Here is a 19605-nt window from a genome sequence, read left to right on the forward strand (position 1 = left end):
ATTCTCTTCCATCTTAAATATGACAGATTACAGTAACATAAGGTATGAAGGTATTGAAAAGAAGAATCTCTTCGTCTTCTGAATGGGATTCTTTTATTACAGCCTATCTCGTTGACTGCAGCTGAATATGTTTTACATTGTGTGTTTTGTCCCACTGCCTTACTGTGGGACCTATGAGGAACCCCATTTTCCTTTCACCATTAAATGAATCCACAGAAAAAGCTTCCACAGGGTGGTTTCAAGCAGCAAATCAAAGCTTGTGTGGGGAGATCACTGTGAGACACAGCACGAGCTTCTACACCCCTCGCTCGGTCCAGTGTGTCCTCACCTCAGTCCCTGGTCTCAAACACAACTCAACACATCACTCACACCGGCCTGTTACAGCCATCATACTGCTGTTTTAATAAACAGAGTCCTCATATCGAATTTAGTCATATGGACTCCAGCATACGTCTTTGTTTCATTCTCACATTCACATGAACCTTTTCGCCAACTGTGCTAAAGGTGCATTTTGAGGAAGGAACTGGGTTTTTTTTTTTCTTTTGGTATATTCTTTGAGTAGCGTTAGAGATATTATGTGTTGTGTTCCTGAGTGTATGGAGGACTGTGAATCAAGTATAAGATCAATTGCATGCATTTAAAAAATAGACAGGAAGAAATTCCCTTTCAAGTAATATTTAAAAGAACAGTTTACCCACCCTCAGGTTGTACGACCTTCTTTTGTGGAAGATCGCAATGTTACGTGAACATGAGAATCAAACAAAGACATTTGTTGGAGTCCATGTAGGAAAAAAAGAAAGTTTTTGTTGAAGTTTTTCCATGCAGTTAAAATGAATCGGGGCTGAGGCTTTGAGGTTTCAAAAAGGATGCAAAACCACCATAAAAGAGTAATAAAAGTAATCCATACGACTCATATACTACTACATTCAAAGTCTTCTGAAGTAAGATAATATATGACAAATAGATGAACATTTAAGTCGTTATTCCCTGATAATTCATTGTATTCCCCATTCATTGTAATTTAAATTAGAAAAGTCATATGGATTTGGAACAACATGACAGGACCTTGTCTTTAAACTGCAAATTAGCAATCTCACTGTAACCGTTTTTGATCAGTGGTGGATGCGAACGTGCTGTAACCTTGGACAGTGAAACGCAGGGAGGGTAATTTACAGGACTGTAAAATTTATTCTTTGGTTTAGTGCTACAGGACGTTTTTGCAAGAGAAAGTGTGATTCATGCATTGCAAATGTGTGGGATTTATAAAGCACTCTGGAGTGAGCACAGCGTGTGCTCACGTCTCTGATTCACTGGGCCATGAGAGGGAGACGTGATCGAGATGGAGATCTTCTTTGATGGGGAATAAATGCTCGGTTATCATCTGGTCAGTATATCAACGGTATATCAACTTGTCTCTGGCCCTTGAGCGAATTATCTTCTGAAAGACTTTTGTGCTTTCCATTAAGGGCTTTGGTGCATTGAAACCCCAGGGCTGTGACATCTTTGGCAGGCAAACACTAGTGATTTAAACAATCAGATCAAATACTTTACATGTACAACATCTACAGGTACATATTTTATATTGCACAAACTTTCTGTTACACTCTTAAAAATAAAGGTGCTTCACGATGCTATAGAAGAACCTTTTTGTCTAAATGGTTCCATAAAGAACCTTTAAGATCTGAAGAAATTTTCTGTTTCACAAAAGGTTCTTCGTGGCGAAAGAAGGTTCTTCTTATTATAAAAAGGTAAGAAAGAGATGGTTCTTTAAAGAACCTTTGACTGGTTGTGGAAGTTGTGGCCTAATGGTTAGAGAGTCGGACTCGTAACCCAAAGGTTGTGGGTTCGAGTCCCGTACCGGCAGGGGTTGTAGGTGGGGGGAGTGGATGTACAGCGCTCTCTCCCACCTTCACTACCACGACTGAGGTGCCCTTGAGCAAGGCACCGAACCCCCAACTGCTCCCCGGGCGCCGCAGCATAAATGGCTGCCCACTGCTCCGGCTGTGTGTTCACGGTGTGTGTGTGTGTTCACTGCTGTGTGTGTGCACTTTGGATGGGTTAAATGCAGAGCACTAATTCCAAGTATGGGTCACCATGAACTACCAGGTCCCCAAATAGTGTTTTTTGAACCAGGCTTTAAAATAGCCCATCTACTCCACTCTGGCTGTCTTACTTCTTGACTTCCTGATCCTTGTGCCTTAGCTCAATGCCTTTAGCATTTCGTAATCATTTTGTATAACTCTGTCCATGTCACGCCTTGGACTCAGACTGAGACCTTTTGGATTCTCGGCACTCCACTCTGGCTGTCTTACTTCTTGACTTCCTGATCCCTGTGCCTTAGCTCAGTGCCTTTAGCATTTCGTAATCATTTTGTATAACTCTGTCCATGTCACGCCTTGGACTCAGACCGAGACCTTTTGGATTCTCGGCACTAGTTGTTGTGCCAGTACCTCTGCACCATAACTCAACTCTCTGTCGTCTACAGAGCATTCCTTATCAGAGTGGAAAAAGTGTGTGCTCATCTCTGCTACATTCTGTTTACGAATAAGGAATGGGGAATATTTGAGAGATGAGCAGCTGTCAGAACAGAATAACATACAGGGTTTCCTGTGAAGCAACATTATATTTGGGAAATGACACTGACTTTAAAGGAATAGCAATTGCAACCCTTAATGACTTTCTTTCTTCTGTTAAAGAAAGTTTCAAATGTTTTTGTCCCTCTGATGAATGTCAACATTGGACAAGAAACACTGAGCTAACTATAATTTATTTACTTCATAGATAATATTTCTATTAGTTAGTTATTGTATTGTTTATAAGGGTCATTGCAATCACTTGACTGTAGATCCAGTGGATCTTTATGGAAGGCATTCCAGAAGGCTGAAGTCCTTTATTTTTTATTCTTTATAAGGCCATTATTTTTTCTGATGTTACCCTGCAAACAAGAAAAACAGATAATATTTGTACATGGCCGCTTTATGCTTTTGAATAAGATGTATGAGTGGATTTATTGTGAATGATTTAAGACCCTGCTTTTATTATAGTTGCACCATTCCCTAATGCATATTGTCCTGCAAAACACATTAAAACAGAAGGATTATAGTCGGATGAATCTGAGAAAGATAATGAGAATAGAAAACCAAGTCCAAATCTGAGTCAAAATGTGTCTGTGAAAAATGAGAACTTTTGTGTGCAGTCCATCAATGTGTGACCACACATCGGGCTGAAAGGGTCCTGGATAAACAATTGAAACCCACATGAATGATTTACAAACATTGTGGTTGCGTAGATGACATTAATTGGTCACACCAATCACGTCTTTCTGGGGAGTCTGTATTGTAAATACGACTGTGAGTCTTGTACAAAGCCACATCATATCATCTTTCAGAGATCCCCAAATGATTTATCTGTTTCATGTTAGCACATAGAAAATATAAAACTAAATTACAGGCTTTGACAGCACATGCTCTGAATGATCCATTGGTGCATCTGTTTATATGTTGGAGTGTGTAGGAGGTCAGGATGTAGCAATTTAAATGATCAGCATGAGCTTTTGAAAGAATTACTTGTCTGAGGCCAGAAACAGATGCAGCATCATATTTCGTGGAGATGGCCTTGAAAAACCCTTCCATACTGGAGTACGGACTCTAGTTTCATGGTTATGTTTTAGCCCTGACAAAAGAGAATGTCATGCACCTGCTCTGCATTGGGTGCTCAACACCACAGTATAGTTTTGGAATGATGTCCCTTTGGATGTGTGCAGGGACTTCAGGTGGTGTATAGTTGGGCAGTTGGGCTTTATTAAATCTTGCGGGGTCCACAGTGGTGCAGCAGAGGGTCCACCACCATTGTTTGAACTAATTTTTGTGAATTTTTTTAGAAAAAAAACACTACCGTTCAAACGAGTCAGAATTATTTTTTTTTTTTTTTAAGAATTTAATGCTTTTGTTCAGCAAGGGTGTTTTTTTTTTCACAAAAAAAGTTGAGCAGGACAATTGTTTTCAACATTGATATTACTAAGAAAAAAAATTTGAGCACCAAATCACCATATTAGAATGATTTCTGAAGGATCATGTGACAGAAGAATCGAGTCTTTTGGAAATTCAGCTTTTCCATCACAGGAATAAATTATATTTTTAAATCTATTCATATATAAAGCAGTTATTTTAAATTGTAATAATATTTCACAATATTACTGTTTTTTTGTATTTGTTATGGTATTTTTAATAAAATAGATTGATAAAATATGTATCCTTGGTGAACATAAAAGACTGCTTTCAAAGAATTTTTTTTTTTTTTTTTTAAGAATTTAATGCTTTTGTTCAGCAAGGGTGTTTTTTTTTTCACAAAAAAAGTTGAGCAGGACAATTGTTTTCAACATTGATATTACTAAGAAAAAAAATTTGAGCACCAAATCACCATATTAGAATGATTTCTGAAGGATCATGTGACAGAAGAATCGAGTCTTTTGGAAATTCAGCTTTTCCATCACAGGAATAAATTATATTTTTAAATCTATTCATATATAAAGCAGTTATTTTAAATTGTAATAATATTTCACAATATTACTGTTTTTTTGTATTTGTTATGGTATTTTTAATAAAATAGATTGATAAAATATGTATCCTTGGTGAACATAAAAGACTGCTTTCAAAAACATATAAAAAATATTTCTGACCCTAAACTTTTGAACAGTATTGTGAAACGATAGTGTATTATATGACTTCATGATGATTATTTTAAAGGCGTTGAATTTTAAAAATAACAAATGCTATTAAATGCTTTAATGGAAAGCTATGCATATTATGATAGGCAGGATTAAAATGCAGCACTCAATTTTATACTTTTAGGTATTTTTATATACAGTAATCTGTCACGGGGGGCCCTGCTCTCTATCCACTAAAGAGGTCCTTGACCAGAAAAAATAAATAAATGCAGTGCTTTTGATGGATCTTTATTTGAGTAGTGTCCATACAGCTAGTGTGGGATGTACTTGTGGCACGTCTATAGTGTCATCATCTCTAGCCTAACAAGGACAACTTCTTAGCTGTTTTCTTGTTTGAGTCTGGATGTCAATTGAATGTCAAGATCTTGGCCGTGGCTGTTCACTACAATGGCTGATCAGATCATTATGTGGAGTGTGGACCATAAATGGCTTGTTTTGCTTTATTGTTCAAGCACGCACAGCAGATGTTCAAGTGCAGCCTGTCTGTTCTCGAAAAGGAAATGAAGTGTCCAGCCACAACCAGAATTTTGTCACCTTCATTTTGTTCCAAAACGGTATGATTTTTTCTTATTCTACAGGACACAAAAAGAGATGTTTTAAAGCCTATTTTTCATTCTCATTTCCATGCGATTGCAATGAATGGGGACTGAAGCTTTCAAGTATCAAAAAGTTTGCAGCTGCACCATAAAAGTATCATTAAAGTAGTCTTCTGAAGCAAAACAACAGGTTTACATGGAGAACAAAACCAAAATTAAACTCATTAATCATTTACCTCTAGCTCTTCTTGCATTCATGAGAGAAGTGCAGTCCAATTCATGAATGAAACATTCTTTTAAGTAGAATCTTTTCAATGACTCAGTTGATCCAGTTGATGGAGATTAACATTTCACCAAAGGGCACGATTATCAGTAACTAGATCCAGATTTGTCTCACACAAAGTTATTGGTTGGCTTCAGAAGACTTTTACAAGACTTTTATGGTGCTTTTGCATTATTTTGGATGCTTTTGCAGCTTATTTCCCCATTATGAGACCAAAAAATGCCATGTTCCTTTTTTTGGGGGAAAAATATAAACATGCATCTTTGGCTGTCTTCGTTTTTGGCGGCCTCTGATTCACAAAGTGGTTCAGTGTTCATTCCTTTTGATAGGTGTAATCACATCCAGTCCCATAATATGTCTTAAATTCTCCTGTGTGAATTGGTCCTTGTGTTTTGAGCTGGTATTGATATGCACATGGCCTTGGGATTTTCATGCACTCTTTTGCTCTTTTTCTTTGTCCTGTTCCAAGCTCTTATTCATTCAGATTTCCAAGACTGGAAGTGGAAAGTCTTAGTGGTCGCTCTTGTACTAGCTCAGATACAGAGATCTGTAGAGTTTAAAAGCTCAGTTCATAAGTCTACATGCATTCACTTGCAGGTCTCATTTTATTTGGACATAGTGGACACTTTTATATGAGGAATGTGATTAGATATCCAATTCCAATTTGAAATGTACTCCATCAGTCAAATCAGCATACATTGTTTTTACTCACACAAACAGTGAAGTGTACTAAAGTTTCTTTTCCCATAGTGTTTACTGCCATGTATGGCAACTCAACAATTCCTTTCTCTACTAGATCCTTTTTAAAACATACAGTGGGCCCAAACAATATTTGGATAGCAAAGTCACACTTAATATCAGAACGTCATTGAATTAGATGCACTTTACAAGCAAAATATTTCCTATTTAATCAGGTTTGCTAGGTTTTGAATAATAAAAATTATATAAACTGTTCAAAATTAAGAAAAAAACATATGGGCATTATGTACAACTGTAAGTGGAACATATATAATTAACCACACTTGTGTGAATTCATACATCCAATAAAAATCATCTTTGGACCAGTTGGTTAAAACAAAATGCACTAAAATATCTGAAAAATAAATGCTGTTTTTTAAACTTTCTATTCATCAAAGAATCCTTAAAAAATAATCATGGTTTACACAAAAAAAACATATGCAGCACAGTTTTTCAATGATGATAATAAGAAATATTTCCTGATTACCAAATCGGCATATTAGAATGATTTCTGAATGATCATTTGACGCCGAATACTGGAGCAATGGATGCTGAAAAATCGAAATTGTTAAAATATTTTAAAATATGGTTTTACTTCATTTTTAATCAAATAAATGCAGCCTTGGTGAGTAACTTATAAAAGTAACTCAAATGGCTCAGAAAGTGAATTTAATTTTGGAACCATGCTGAGCAGCATTTGGTTGCAGATGCCACTTGCTTTGATATTTAGTTATATAATACAATGGCATTCAGACATTTTTATGTTACTTGAGTGTCCAAATACTTTTTGGGGCCACTGTATATAATTTCTTCACATTCAGTGGTATTTGTCTTTAAGTTGTATACAATATGCTATAGCACATGGATTTTGGAAGCTATGTGTGACGAGAAAGAGTTATATCCTTAGATAGAGGCTGGATTTTATTGCATAAACAGCTGTAGCTGTATCACTTGGCTGCTTTTTGATTGTAAGTTTGAGAGATCCAGTGCTATAGAAGCCATTCTATAGAGAGATCCCAAGAGACCTTCTCTTGAGGTCATCACTTCAACCTGTTCAATCTTTCACACTATTAAAAAAAATCCTTTAAAATATTTTTGCCTTTTTAGATCAAGCAGAATGTATGTTTATATTTTATATTCATATCATTTTTATATTTATATTTAGTAATTTTTTAGTTTTTAATGTATTTTTTAATTAAATTATATTTTAGAAACATTTGGTCAGCAGTTGGCCCTTGGCATCATAGTGCAACTGGACACTTTATAGCATTCGAAATGAGGTTATCATCCCATTTTGCATTGCAGATGCGGTCTGTAATGTTGCAGTAGTCTCTGCCAAAGCAGATGTCATCCTCATTCCAGGACATTCCCCTTTTTAATGTATTTCAGGTGTAATATTCTCCTAGCGCTAGGTTTTTCCTCTGCTAATTCAGTGTTCTGTCTCACTCACTTTTGTAATGTTAAGCAATGTGATGTCAAAAAGTAGCTTTTTGTGTTTTTGTTAGACCTATTAATCACATAAGGAAGATATTGCAGTCAGCCTCTGTAACCTACTTTTGCTTGTTATTCAGCCACTTACAGAAGTCCGTATTGTGAAAAGTCACTGTGTATAGTATTTAATTTAATTGTTCGAGTTAAGTTCCTCTTTTCAAAACACTGGCTTTTTGTGATAGGACATTTAAGGATGAGTCATTACTGGCAGATGAAGAAGGTAAGAAAAATGAAGTTGTTTAAACAGTGGTTTGCGCACATGAAGATATCAGTGTGTGACTCACGCATTTGGTGTCCAAATAGGACAACTACTATGTATAATTCTGAAAGTATAATCCCTTTGAGTTAGCCTTGATTTCTCCTTCTTCAAATGCTCAGAGCTTGACCACCTAATAGGCTTGAGAGAGAGTGAGAGAGACTTTCCGTTAAGGCAGACACTACCCATAAGCCAAGTCTGAGATGTTCCTGTGGAAGTTAGTGCAGAGGTGTGACCCTTCTGTGACATTAAAAGAACACTCCACTATTTTTGAAAATAGTCTCATTTTCCAACTCCCCTAGAGTTAAACAGTTGAGTTTTACCGTTTTCGAATCCATTCAGCCGATCTCCGGGTCTGGCGGTAGCACTTTTAGCTGCAGCTTAGCATAGATCATTGAATCTGATTAGACCGTTAGCATCTCGGTTCAGTCTGAATTTTATGAAGCGCTACGGTGATGCGGAGAGACACAGAGGAGACGAATTGTTGAATAAAGTCGTTATTTTTGTTTCCTTCGCGTACAAAAAGTATTCTCGTCGCTTCATAAAATTCAGATTGAACCACAGATGGCAGATGGACTATTCTGACGATGCTTTTCATACTTTTCTGGGCCTTGACAGTGTAATTTACTTGGCAGGCAATGGGACAGTCACAAGCCTCCCGGTTTTCATCCAAAATATTGATTAATGACAAAGTTTTCATTTTGGGGTGGAGTATCCCTTTAAGCTTAAATAGGGGATTCAAATGAGGACAGTGATAGTGATCTGACCTAAAGAGCTCTGTCTTGAGGTTGCATTTGAATGTGTCTGGAAAATTAGCTATTCTTGACAGCTTTGGTGAGCTTTTGGCCAGCTTTTGGGCTGTAACTGTAATAGAGACTGAAGGTAGAAGCCTTTCAGGCCATTATGTATAAAATAATATATTTAAAAGTCTTTGGATACACAGTGCAACATGGCTTATGATTGTGAATTGTGTAGAATTAGTGAATGGTCAAGCATACTAAATTAATCCTCTTGTCCAGTTTTGCTAAGAAGCTAATATCCATGGTAAAATAAGAGTGTGATCCCAGCGGGATGGCATATTTTCCTGCTTGTATAACTCTTGTGGCTTTGGGCAGTGGCAGTGGCACTGTCAATTTGCTTTGTCTCAGCTCTCAGCTTTTCCCTCTGAAAGTCTATACAATTTTCAGAGACACCCCTCTATATACTGACACCAGCCCTAAGGCAGCCAGCTTTATTCTTCAGTGCAGATTATTCAAAGCAACTCAGACTGTTATGCCAGGCTGTTATTTGGCAGAAGAAGGTTTTATGTCATTTTATATGTTCTCATAATTCTAATCACTTTTTTTTAAAGACAGGTTTAGAGCAACTGAGCAATAGCGTACTGTATCTGGCAGATACAGATTCCTTGGGTCACTGCAAGCATAGCCTGACTAAAAGCTTTATATCCTACAGAGGCTATTCTAACTATATTAAACGATCCCCATATGAGCTAAAAACAAACATGTAAACATGTCTACAAGTTATATCGTTCAACTTTCTTTTTGAAGTCTTGATTTGTGTTTCTTCCTTCCTTAGCCTTCAGCCAGTGAACCTTGCTGTAAATCAGGTTATGAAACCTGCATCAGAAAGTACGATATTTTGCATTCTGATTTATTGTTAAGTTGCTTGTAAAATCATTTAGGCTAAAGTATATTCCTGTGGTAGCAATACTCAGTGAAAAGAAGATCAGGATACATGGGAAAGGGAATTCTTCCCTAATAACTCATTATTTTTTATGTAGATTTTATGATGGAAACTTCTTTCTGCATTCTTCCACACAACAAAATGCATCTGTCCAACTCTAATATTTTTCATTGAAATATTAAAATATCTTCATAAATAAGCAACTATAATATTTTGTACTAATCTTTTTTTTTTTTCGTTAACGCTTACATGTTTTTTATTTGTTATATTGAAGAGGTTACATAAGATAACTGATTTTTAAGAGTGTGAATAGTTGAATTCAGATTACACAAAAAGCACTCCTTGTTTGTTTTAGGCATGATACAAGGTTTCCACCTTCATTAAAAATCTGGAAATATTGTTTTGAAAGTTTTGAGTCCTGAAACTTACAGGATGTTTTTACAGTACAATGACCTCTTATATGTCAAAACATCAAGAGAATTTTGATTTCTCAGTTCATGACCCCTATAAAGTACAAGTACAATGATTTTGCATGGATGGACAGTAAACACCTCAGTAAAGAAGTACAGTAGTTTAAACACTGTTATGAAATTAAACTGGAGGAAGAGAATGAACAATGAAATGCTTCATGGAGTTTAATATATTCTGAAAGGTGATTGCACTGTATGGAGATGATTTATCTCTAATCTTTCTCAGATCAAATTCTGTGATAATAAAGAAGTTTAAAACTGAGTACGTTTTTTTTTTTTTTACCAGACCAGATCATATAAGTAATTTGCCTCTCAGATGTCTTTAAATGCCTTTCAAAAGACTTTAAAGGCAGGTATGTGACATTCTCTGTTCAGAACCCACTCCAGACCGCTGCCAAGACAGTTTCATGTCACTCTGTAAAACCTGACTGGACAATTTCCCACCTTTGGCAAAGCGATGAGGTCATTCTTCTTACCCCAAATCTAAAACCCTCTAGGCACCTTGTGGTCCTTCACCCTTCGGGACTGCATGTCACAACATACTTATGAAGTTTTGCTTCTGATTTGTCTCTGTCAAAACATAAAAAGATATAGAGAGTCAATAGAAAATACGAACTTGGTTTGATTCCAGTAAACAAACTCCTGATTAAATGGGGTTTCATAACTAAATTGCTAATTGTCTTCAGGAGAGCACAATTCAAAGTGCAGGACATAAAAGTTTCAGAACATTTTTATTGGCAAATATAAATAAATGAAAACCATCAACCCTTTTACCCCATCATTAGGATGGCAGATGTGTTGTTATGAAATGTAATGTGTCTGTTTTGTCTGTGGTTTTGCGATAATATTGGATTACGAAATTGCCCAAACTATGCCGTTGATTATGTTAAACAGCACTTTTGGAATTAATAACTGCAAACAAGCACTTCACTTCACTTGAATCATTCAGGACCTCATAGGTTTTATCATGAACTTATTCACACTGCGACAGGATGTTTCATGATTGAAGTCTTTTTTTTTTGGTTCACAGCTGTTGACTGGAACACTCGATGGAAAGCTGGCTTTGTTTCATCCGGCCGAATCTCTTCTCCCTTAAGTGTGGAATCTGCCCCAACGGCTCAGTTCTTGCCCCAAGTTCACCGATGCTGCAGACAAATGAAATCAGTCACGTTGCGATTACTCTGCTGGCGTGCCACCTCTGAGACCTACATCATGGACGGGATCTGTAATATCATCATTTCAGCCGCCATTGACAACCTACAGATGTGACAACATGCTCACGCCCTCAACCGAGAAGCCAAAGATGCACCCTCAGAGAAAAGTCCATTTGAACTTAGCAACACGTTTCCATGCATCTGATATGTAATATTCTTTGCAGTAAAGCCATATTAAAGTAAACCTAAATCTTGATTGTAAATCTTCTTTTAGAGTGACTCATTCTATATCAAATCTACGTATACAATGTACCTGTGATTTCAGACCCAAAATGATTCATTTTAAGGTGCTCTCCTTTGAATGAACATGGATGAAAGGAGATGATTTTAGGTAAGTTTATGTTTTAGGTTTGGTTTTGCATAAATTAAATGCTGTACACCAGAGCCACTTTGGCATTCTCCTCATCTTTCAGTCTCACCAGAATCAATAGTTGTGTGAAGGCGGCAATAAATTGCAGAATACATGCAAGAAAGACAAGACAGCTCATGATTCAGTATGTAAATAGAAGTAAGAAAGTGTGCAAATATTGCGATGACATTATCATTATCGGTTACGTTTTATTATTCCATATATGGAAGTGAATGGGACCCGAAAGTGTTTGGTTACCAATATTCTTCAAAAAGTTGTGTTTGGAACAAGGGTGAGTAAATGATTACAGAATTTTCATTTTTGGGTAAACTATCTCTTTAAGATTATGTCAGTATAAGGCTATGTCTACATTAATCTGGATACATTTGTATTTCCACATTAGTATTTCAAGCGTTTTCCAAAAGTAATTTCACGCTAAATTCACCTCACTGTGAATTTAAATCTCATAAAAGCTCACTGAGATGATAGATGGAACAGACATAAAGTTCTCAGGCAATTCTTTTAGAATGATCATTTTATCTACTGTAGCAAAATATCTCATCATTCACTGATACGTCCAGGTTACACTCACTCACCTTTATATGTTTGGTCTAAAAAGCAACTGCCCTCAAGTTTTGCCGCAGGACAGCGATTGTGAGTAAATTTTCTGTCATCTTTGCAGGACTGATATAAAGAGTGTACAAATTAACATATCGGTAACACTTTTTTTTTTTTTGATCCAATTCTCACTATTAACTAGTTGCATATTAGCATGCATATTACTATTGGCTGTTTATTACTGCTTACAGGCACATATTGTTGCCTTATTCTATACAGTATGGCCATGTTCTAGATCCCTTAAAGGGGTCCTATTATGCTTTTTTACAAAGTCTTGATTTTGTTTTGGGGGTGTACTAGAACAGGCTCTCATACTAGGTTGTTCAAAAAACACATTATTTTTCACATATTTTACATTATTACAACACCTCTCTCCCCAGTCTGGCATGAACAGCTCGAAAAGTTCCTTTATCAAATGAAGTCCCGCCTTCTGAAATACGAAATGTGCTGTGATTGGTTGAATATGTGTTCCCTATTCCAAAGTGTTACCAACATATCTTTAGCAACAGTGTGAAAGTGAATAGCACACAGCAGGCAGAATACCGTAACATAGATATCAGTATACAGTACTACGTCACATGACATGCGTCATCATTTCAGATACCTCCGTTTTCACAGTTCAAACTACAACATGAAAACAGCATTTTCAGATTCAAAAGGGGATGCTCATCTTAAAGCAATACATGTAATGTGTCTGTCTGGCGCCAACAGATCTTCATATAAGTGATAGAGAAGAATGCTGAGTCTTTAATGATGGGTGGTGTCCACTACAACTGCTGGCAGCATTTCTGCGCCAATAACTTTTCTGAGGTCATTCTGTTCTCTGCCCATTTAGCAACTACCCCATAGAGGGTTATCTTTAGCAAAGCACGTTTTGCAACAGTTTATATTGACTCTCCTGACTGTTAATGTTATACCTTAATATTTAACTGTATTGATGTACAGCAAATAGGTTTGCCTAAAAAAAAGCCAAAATATGAATAATATTTTAATGCTGCATTTTCTGTTTCCTGTGGAAGTGACAATGTACTGTGGGGTCACATTTTTTTTTCGATTTTGAAAGTGTATGAAATATCAAGATGAAACTAAAGAAAAGTACATTTTTTAATGTTTTATTTTGGCATAAGTTCTAAATGTGAATGGAAACAATTCAGCAGTTTTTGTTCGTTGTCATGGGTCATTAGATGACTTCAAGCAATAACTGAGGCAGTTTTGTAGTGGTTTTATGAATGATCTCTACTTTTGAATTAAAGAAAAAACAATAACGCTTCAACTTCTCTCTTATACAGTAATTGGGTTTGGCTGCTTTTCCTAAACAAAGAAGCTGTGCACTTCTAATGGTAAACAGAGAGATGTCAAATATGGATACACTTAACTACCTCATGATAGCCTGTTTTTGTGAATAACAAGTTCTGGTGAAGTCTGTGTGTGATCTACTTTCAAAGACCTCATTTTTACAAATATGCTCCTAACGGCTCTAAGTTTATGACATGATGCTGAAAACTTGCTTTGGCGATGTGTGAAATGAGCTGTCAAAAAACATGGAGAATAAATTGAGATTACTGAATTGGCCACAATGTTCTTAACCTCTTCTTACTAGCGCAGCCAATGTACTATTAAAAATAAAAACAACTTAATAGCTAAATATACCAGTTCTTGATACATAGTCAGTTGTTCAAGACCTCTGTTTTCAATTCATTTATAGAATCAGTCATTTAGATATCCTAAGTGCTCATGGAAAACAAACTTTGATTATCAATGTCACAAAAAGTGTTTTTTTTTTTTTTTTCCACCTCATGCTCTTCTTACTAGCGCAGCCAATGTACTATTAAGTGCTCATGGAAAACTTTGATTATCAATGTCACAAAAAGTGTTTGTTTGTTTTTTTTCACCTCATTGGATTCTTCCAGGTCTTTGTGATTTGAAAAACTTTTGGTGCTTTTTTCCCTCACCAGTTAACAAACTCAAGGATAAAGAATAGACTTTCCCACATTAGCCTTATCTGTAAGTTCATTCAAAGGATGTTCCTTCATTCTGTCAGTACAGGATGTAAGTCATTTATTTTAAATATAGCTGATGGGGGAGAGTGAGGAGTACTTTATCAAAGGAGCTCTACACAGTAATGATAAGATCATTTTTTTTAATTATCATTAAATAAGATCATTATTAGAAATGAAATCATTAGGTCATTTTCATGTGTGAGATATGTGACTGCTAGTTCCTTTTCATTCAGTGATTTTCATTTAATATGTTAGTTTACTCTGCAGAAGTTATTTTCTTAAGCAGTTTTTTGTTGGAAGCTTGTTTCCACCGCAGAATAAATTTTTTTTACATTTAATTACACAATTAAGACTTTGTTTTTTGCAATTTTACATTTATATCTCATAATTCAGACGGAATTGCAAGTTATAAACTTGTAGTTCTGAGAAGAAAAGTCAGAATTGTGAGATATAAACTAACAATTGCAAGAAAAAAAATCAGAATTGTGAGATAAATAGTTGCAGTTACCTTTTTTATTCTTTATTCCATGGTGAGGGAAAAAAACAATTGCGAGATGTAAATTCAGAATTCAGAGAAAAAAAATTTTTTGAATTGTGATAAACTCAGAATTATGATATGTAAACTACGGGGGGGAAACTAGGAGAAAAAAGTCAGAATTTAGAGTTTATATCTTGCAATTGTAAGTTTACTTCTAGCAATTCTGTGTTTATATCTCATAATTCTGACTTTTTCTCTGTATTCTGAGTTCTCAGAATTGCAAAAAAAATAAGAATAAAGTTTTTTTTAAAGTAGCAATTACCTTTATTTATTTATTTTTGTTTGTTTGTTTGTTTATTCTATGGCAGAAGCAGGTTTCCATAGTATTCCAGTAAATTAGTATATAATAAATAATTTAATTTATTTTTAATTATTATTAAATAATTTCTATTTATGTATTTATAGACACATCAAATGGTTATATATAATTTTTTACTTAGCACCATATAATTTTTTAATGTAAAATATAAATATATCTTATATGTCTTCGTTTAAGGATGTTTAGATATTTTTACTCGAACATAAGGAAATAACTGATAATGAAAAAGATATATAAAGTTCTTTTACATTAAGTTGTACATAAACCCTCTGAAGTTAGGTCATTAGTCACAGGAAGCTCCCAGAGTTCAAGATCTTCACTAGCAGCACAAATAAAAAGCTTTAGTTATTATTGTTCATATCAAGCATATGGTGTGCTAAACGGTCAGTGTACGCGGAAGGCAGCTGTGAGAAGTTTCTCGTAACTGAAGTCATTTGATTGTATGACCTCTGCCACAAAATATTTTTAAGACTCTCGCTTTTAGATTCTCTCCACCTACATACAATATTTACTGCTTGTCAGTTTTAACAAAGTCCAGTTCTGATATTTTAGCTTTATGCTGCATGTGACGTTTTGGAGAGAACTCTGAGAACCTTCTGAACTCTCTGATGTCTAGATGCTGGGTTGCATTGATAAAATGATCACCAGACGGCCAAACGGAACACTGGATCACTGAATCAGGCAGTTTTGCTTGCTTTCCCTGCAGACAGTGACTTGACACTGAAATTAGGAACAGATGGACGCAGCTGCTGATGTGGGAAGTCAGAACAAAGACATAACCATGAGACTGTCTGTGTGTGTGCGTGCGTGCATGTGTGTGTGTGTGTTTGTTTGTGTGTGTGTTAATGACACATAGACCACATATATATCTTTAAAGTCTGACACATCATTAAAACTTTTTTCATTTTCCACTTTTCCTCTAACACTTCAATTTACACTTTACCTTTAGAAATTGATGTGGAAACAGTATTTCACCCCATTGATTTTCATTATGGACGCACAAAAACAACAACAACAATATACAGTTTTAGAATTACATGAGGGTGAGTAAATGATGACAGAATTTTCATTTTTGGATGAACTATCACTTTAGGTTTCCATTATTTCCAGGTTTAAATGAAAAACAATCCAGCCTTTCAATGTGGTCTCAGATTTTGGATCCCCTAAAAGAGAAAACAGTCAGACCCTTAGATACTTTATTGCTCTTTTCAAATAATAGCATGTTAGTTTAGGGTGGTTTTACATTGAGTTGTGTGAGGTTAGATCATCAAGCTCCCAGAGTTCAAGACTCAATTACAATGAACATTTCTGTTCTTCTTATTCATATTGTCTATATGGTGAGGGAAAGTGTACGGTCAGTGTACACGGAAGGCAGCTGTGGGATGTTTCTTGTAACTGAAGTCATTTGATTGTGTGACCTCTGCCAGAAAATATTTTTTTAACTTGTCAGATTCTCTCCAACAACATACAAGTTTAACTACTTGTCAGTTCTAACATCCAATTCTGAGACAAACTTACTGAACTTTAAAAAGAAGTCGTGAATAGACAATGTAAAATACAGTATATTTTCAAAAATGCAAATTATTTTGTATTTTTGTCCTTTTTGTCATTCATAAAGACATGTAATAAACATATAATAATTGTTTTGAGAGATTAATATTAAGGCAAGACACTACAGGCAAGACCATTGTTTTTTCAGGCACTGGTCAATTTTGAGATGTTGGACTATAATATTCTGCTTCCATAACATGTCTTCTTTCAGATTAGTGGAAGAAAAACATTCAAAATACCCATTTAAGTGTTTATTTTATTACAGTTCATCTATTTACATCTGTAGATTTTAATTACGATATAAATGTTTAACGGTTGGGTGTGTGTGTGTGTGTGTGTGTGTGTGTACCCTCTTAGACTTTTATGTTTACAGATCTTTTATAGACTTTCTATTCATAGATATACATAGAGAGAAAAACATTTAAGAGCAATTTATTCTTCAAACCAAAAAGTGATCATGGAACTGAACTCTTGGACATTGAAGGAGTGCAGCTGATTGCTGAATGCTGGTATGCATCTGACATGAATACCATGATTTAAACTAAATGGGACAGGAAGTAATGTGGATTTTTGCACTGGAGCTTCAAAGTCTGAGAACGAGAGACAGAGGAACACGTCTGTGTTGTGTTTGTGTTGTAGACTTGAAGACATTTTTTTAGTGGGGTGGGGGGAGAAAAAAAAAGGCAATGGAGCTGAGAGGTGCTTCCCATTCAGACTGTTAGTAATGCAGCATTGCAGCACCTTCTGTGCCCAGGGACCCAGGGCCAGAGCTCCTCCCTCCGAAACGGCCAATTCTCTAACTCCCTCTGTCTTGCTAACTTTCTCTCTTTTGCCTCTTTTTGTTTTAAACAGAGTCAGAAAGTTCCAACTCAGATTAATTTTATCATTCTGTTGTTCCTTGTAAATACAGTAACTTTCCTCAGCGTGTTGTCTGTCTTCAGGCATTGTTTCTGTGCAGAAGAAAAGGGAAATCAACAACTGGATGGCATTCAGATGCATTCAGCATCATGGCCACAAGTGTGACCAATCAGCTTGACTCCATTGTGTCTCATACTGCATATAATTGAAAAATGCTGAACAGCTGTTCCCCTATTGGTTAATTAACCCTTTAAAGGATTTGTGCATGCAAGAAAATGCAAACTTACAGTGTCACAGATTTATTATGAGCTGGTAAGTGATATTTAATCTGCAACTGGAAGATTAAAGCCTTACTAAAAATGAATTGTCATGCAACTCTTTGAATTTCCATGTAGCTACATGAGTTTTCTGCATTGTGCCGACAGATGTTTAATTCATTTAACAGCAGTAACGGGAAGTTCAAATCATTTCTGTGAATTGATTCGTTCAAAAAGTTTGAGAATCAGTTTTTTTTTAAAATTCAGCATTATTTTACGTCATAAAGTTTTTGCGTCATCCTGTGGCACCTGACAACCTGTTGAGGCATATAACATGCTTCAGTAAAGTCTTATGTAAGCTGTTTATGATTTTTTTATTACATTTTATTAATACTAATTATATTGTAATTTATTATGTCCCAGGGTTTCATAATAACATACATTTAATTTAGAACTGAAATACATGTACATTTGTATTTACATTAAACTACTAATTTTAATCTCTAGTCTAATTTCTTATTTGAAAGGTTTATTCATGATTAAATAAAATGCTTTTAAAGTAACTTTCACAGTTTTCACACTATCAGTGAAAAATTGGATCCCTTTCAGTCGGTCACTCCGAGGTGCCATGAAGGCACCTCTCCCTCCCCCGGAGGAGGGCCGGGTGGAGAATCTGGAAAATCTCGTCGAGAGAGCGGTTTTCTCTGTCCCTGGGTCCCAGGAGGACACGGAGAGTCGCGGACGGACCAGCACCGGATCATACTCATCCTCCTCCATCGCCAGCAGGCAGCAGCGGGCGGTTCAGGAGCGTCAACAAAGGCCCTACTCACGCACCCTCTGCCAAACTGTGGAACCAGGTAAGCGTTGCACCGCACACTCAGACCCCTCTTCGGTCCGCTCACAAGCCGCCCGAGTTGGGTCCCTGCGTTCCACCTTGCTGCCCCACTGCGGGTACGGCGGTGGTTCCGCTGGTCCCGCTTGCACGGTATCTGGGTGCCTGGCGAGCGCTACCCAACCCGTCTCGTTGGCTTCTGCGGACCATCGGCCTTGGCTATGCGATTCAGTTCGCCCAGCATCCCCCCAAGTTCAGTGGCATCTGCTTCACGACAGTGAAGGCGGCCGACGCTCCTGTCTTGCATGCGGAGATCGCAGTCCTACTGGCGAAGGATGCCATGAAGCCGGTCCCTTCAGCCGATATGAATACGGGGTTTTACAGCCCTTACTTCATTGTACCCGAGAAAGGCGGTGGGTTACGACCAATCTTGGATCTGCGTGTCTTGAACCGGGCCCTTCGCCGGTTACCGTTCAAGATGTTGATGCAGAAACGCATCTTCGGGTGCATCCGTCCCCGAGATTGGTTTGCAGCAATCAGCCTGAAGGATGCGTACTTTCATGTGTCAATCCTTCTGCACCGCAGACCATTTCTGCGGTTCGCGATCGAAGGACGAGTATATCAGTACGAGGTCCTGCCCTCCGGGCTGTCCCTGTCGCCCCGTGTCTTCACGTAAGTTGCGGAGGCAGCCCTTGTTCCCCTGAGAGAACAGGGCGTTCGCATCCCCAACTACCTCAACGACTGGCTCATACTAGCTCAGTCTCAGCATCAGTTGTGTGCACACAGGGACTTGGTGCTTTCGCACATCTGCCGGTTGGGCCTTACGGTCAAATGGGAAAAGAGCAAACTCTCTCCGACGCAAAGGATCTCTTTTCTCGGTATGGAG

General features: G+C 36.8%; 1 protein-coding gene across 1 annotated transcript in view; it reads left to right on the forward strand.

The window, feature by feature from the left end:
* Positions 1 to 11576, forward strand: part of LOC107739896 (WD repeat-containing protein 27-like) — a 41100-nt gene extending 29524 nt beyond the window's left edge. Inside the window, exon 25 of the mRNA XM_016552142.1 lies at positions 11214 to 11576. Coding sequence (XP_016407628.1) covers positions 11214 to 11279 — 66 coding nt within the window. The 3' untranslated portion in view covers positions 11280 to 11576. The remainder of the gene's footprint in view (positions 1 to 11213) is intronic.
* Positions 11577 to 19605: the final 8029 nt, after the last annotated feature.

Source organism: Sinocyclocheilus rhinocerous, unplaced genomic scaffold (genome assembly GCF_001515625.1).
Source record: "Sinocyclocheilus rhinocerous isolate Xijiao unplaced genomic scaffold, SAMN03320098_v1.1 scaffold1156, whole genome shotgun sequence".
NCBI classification, from domain to species: domain Eukaryota; kingdom Metazoa; phylum Chordata; class Actinopteri; order Cypriniformes; family Cyprinidae; genus Sinocyclocheilus; species Sinocyclocheilus rhinocerous.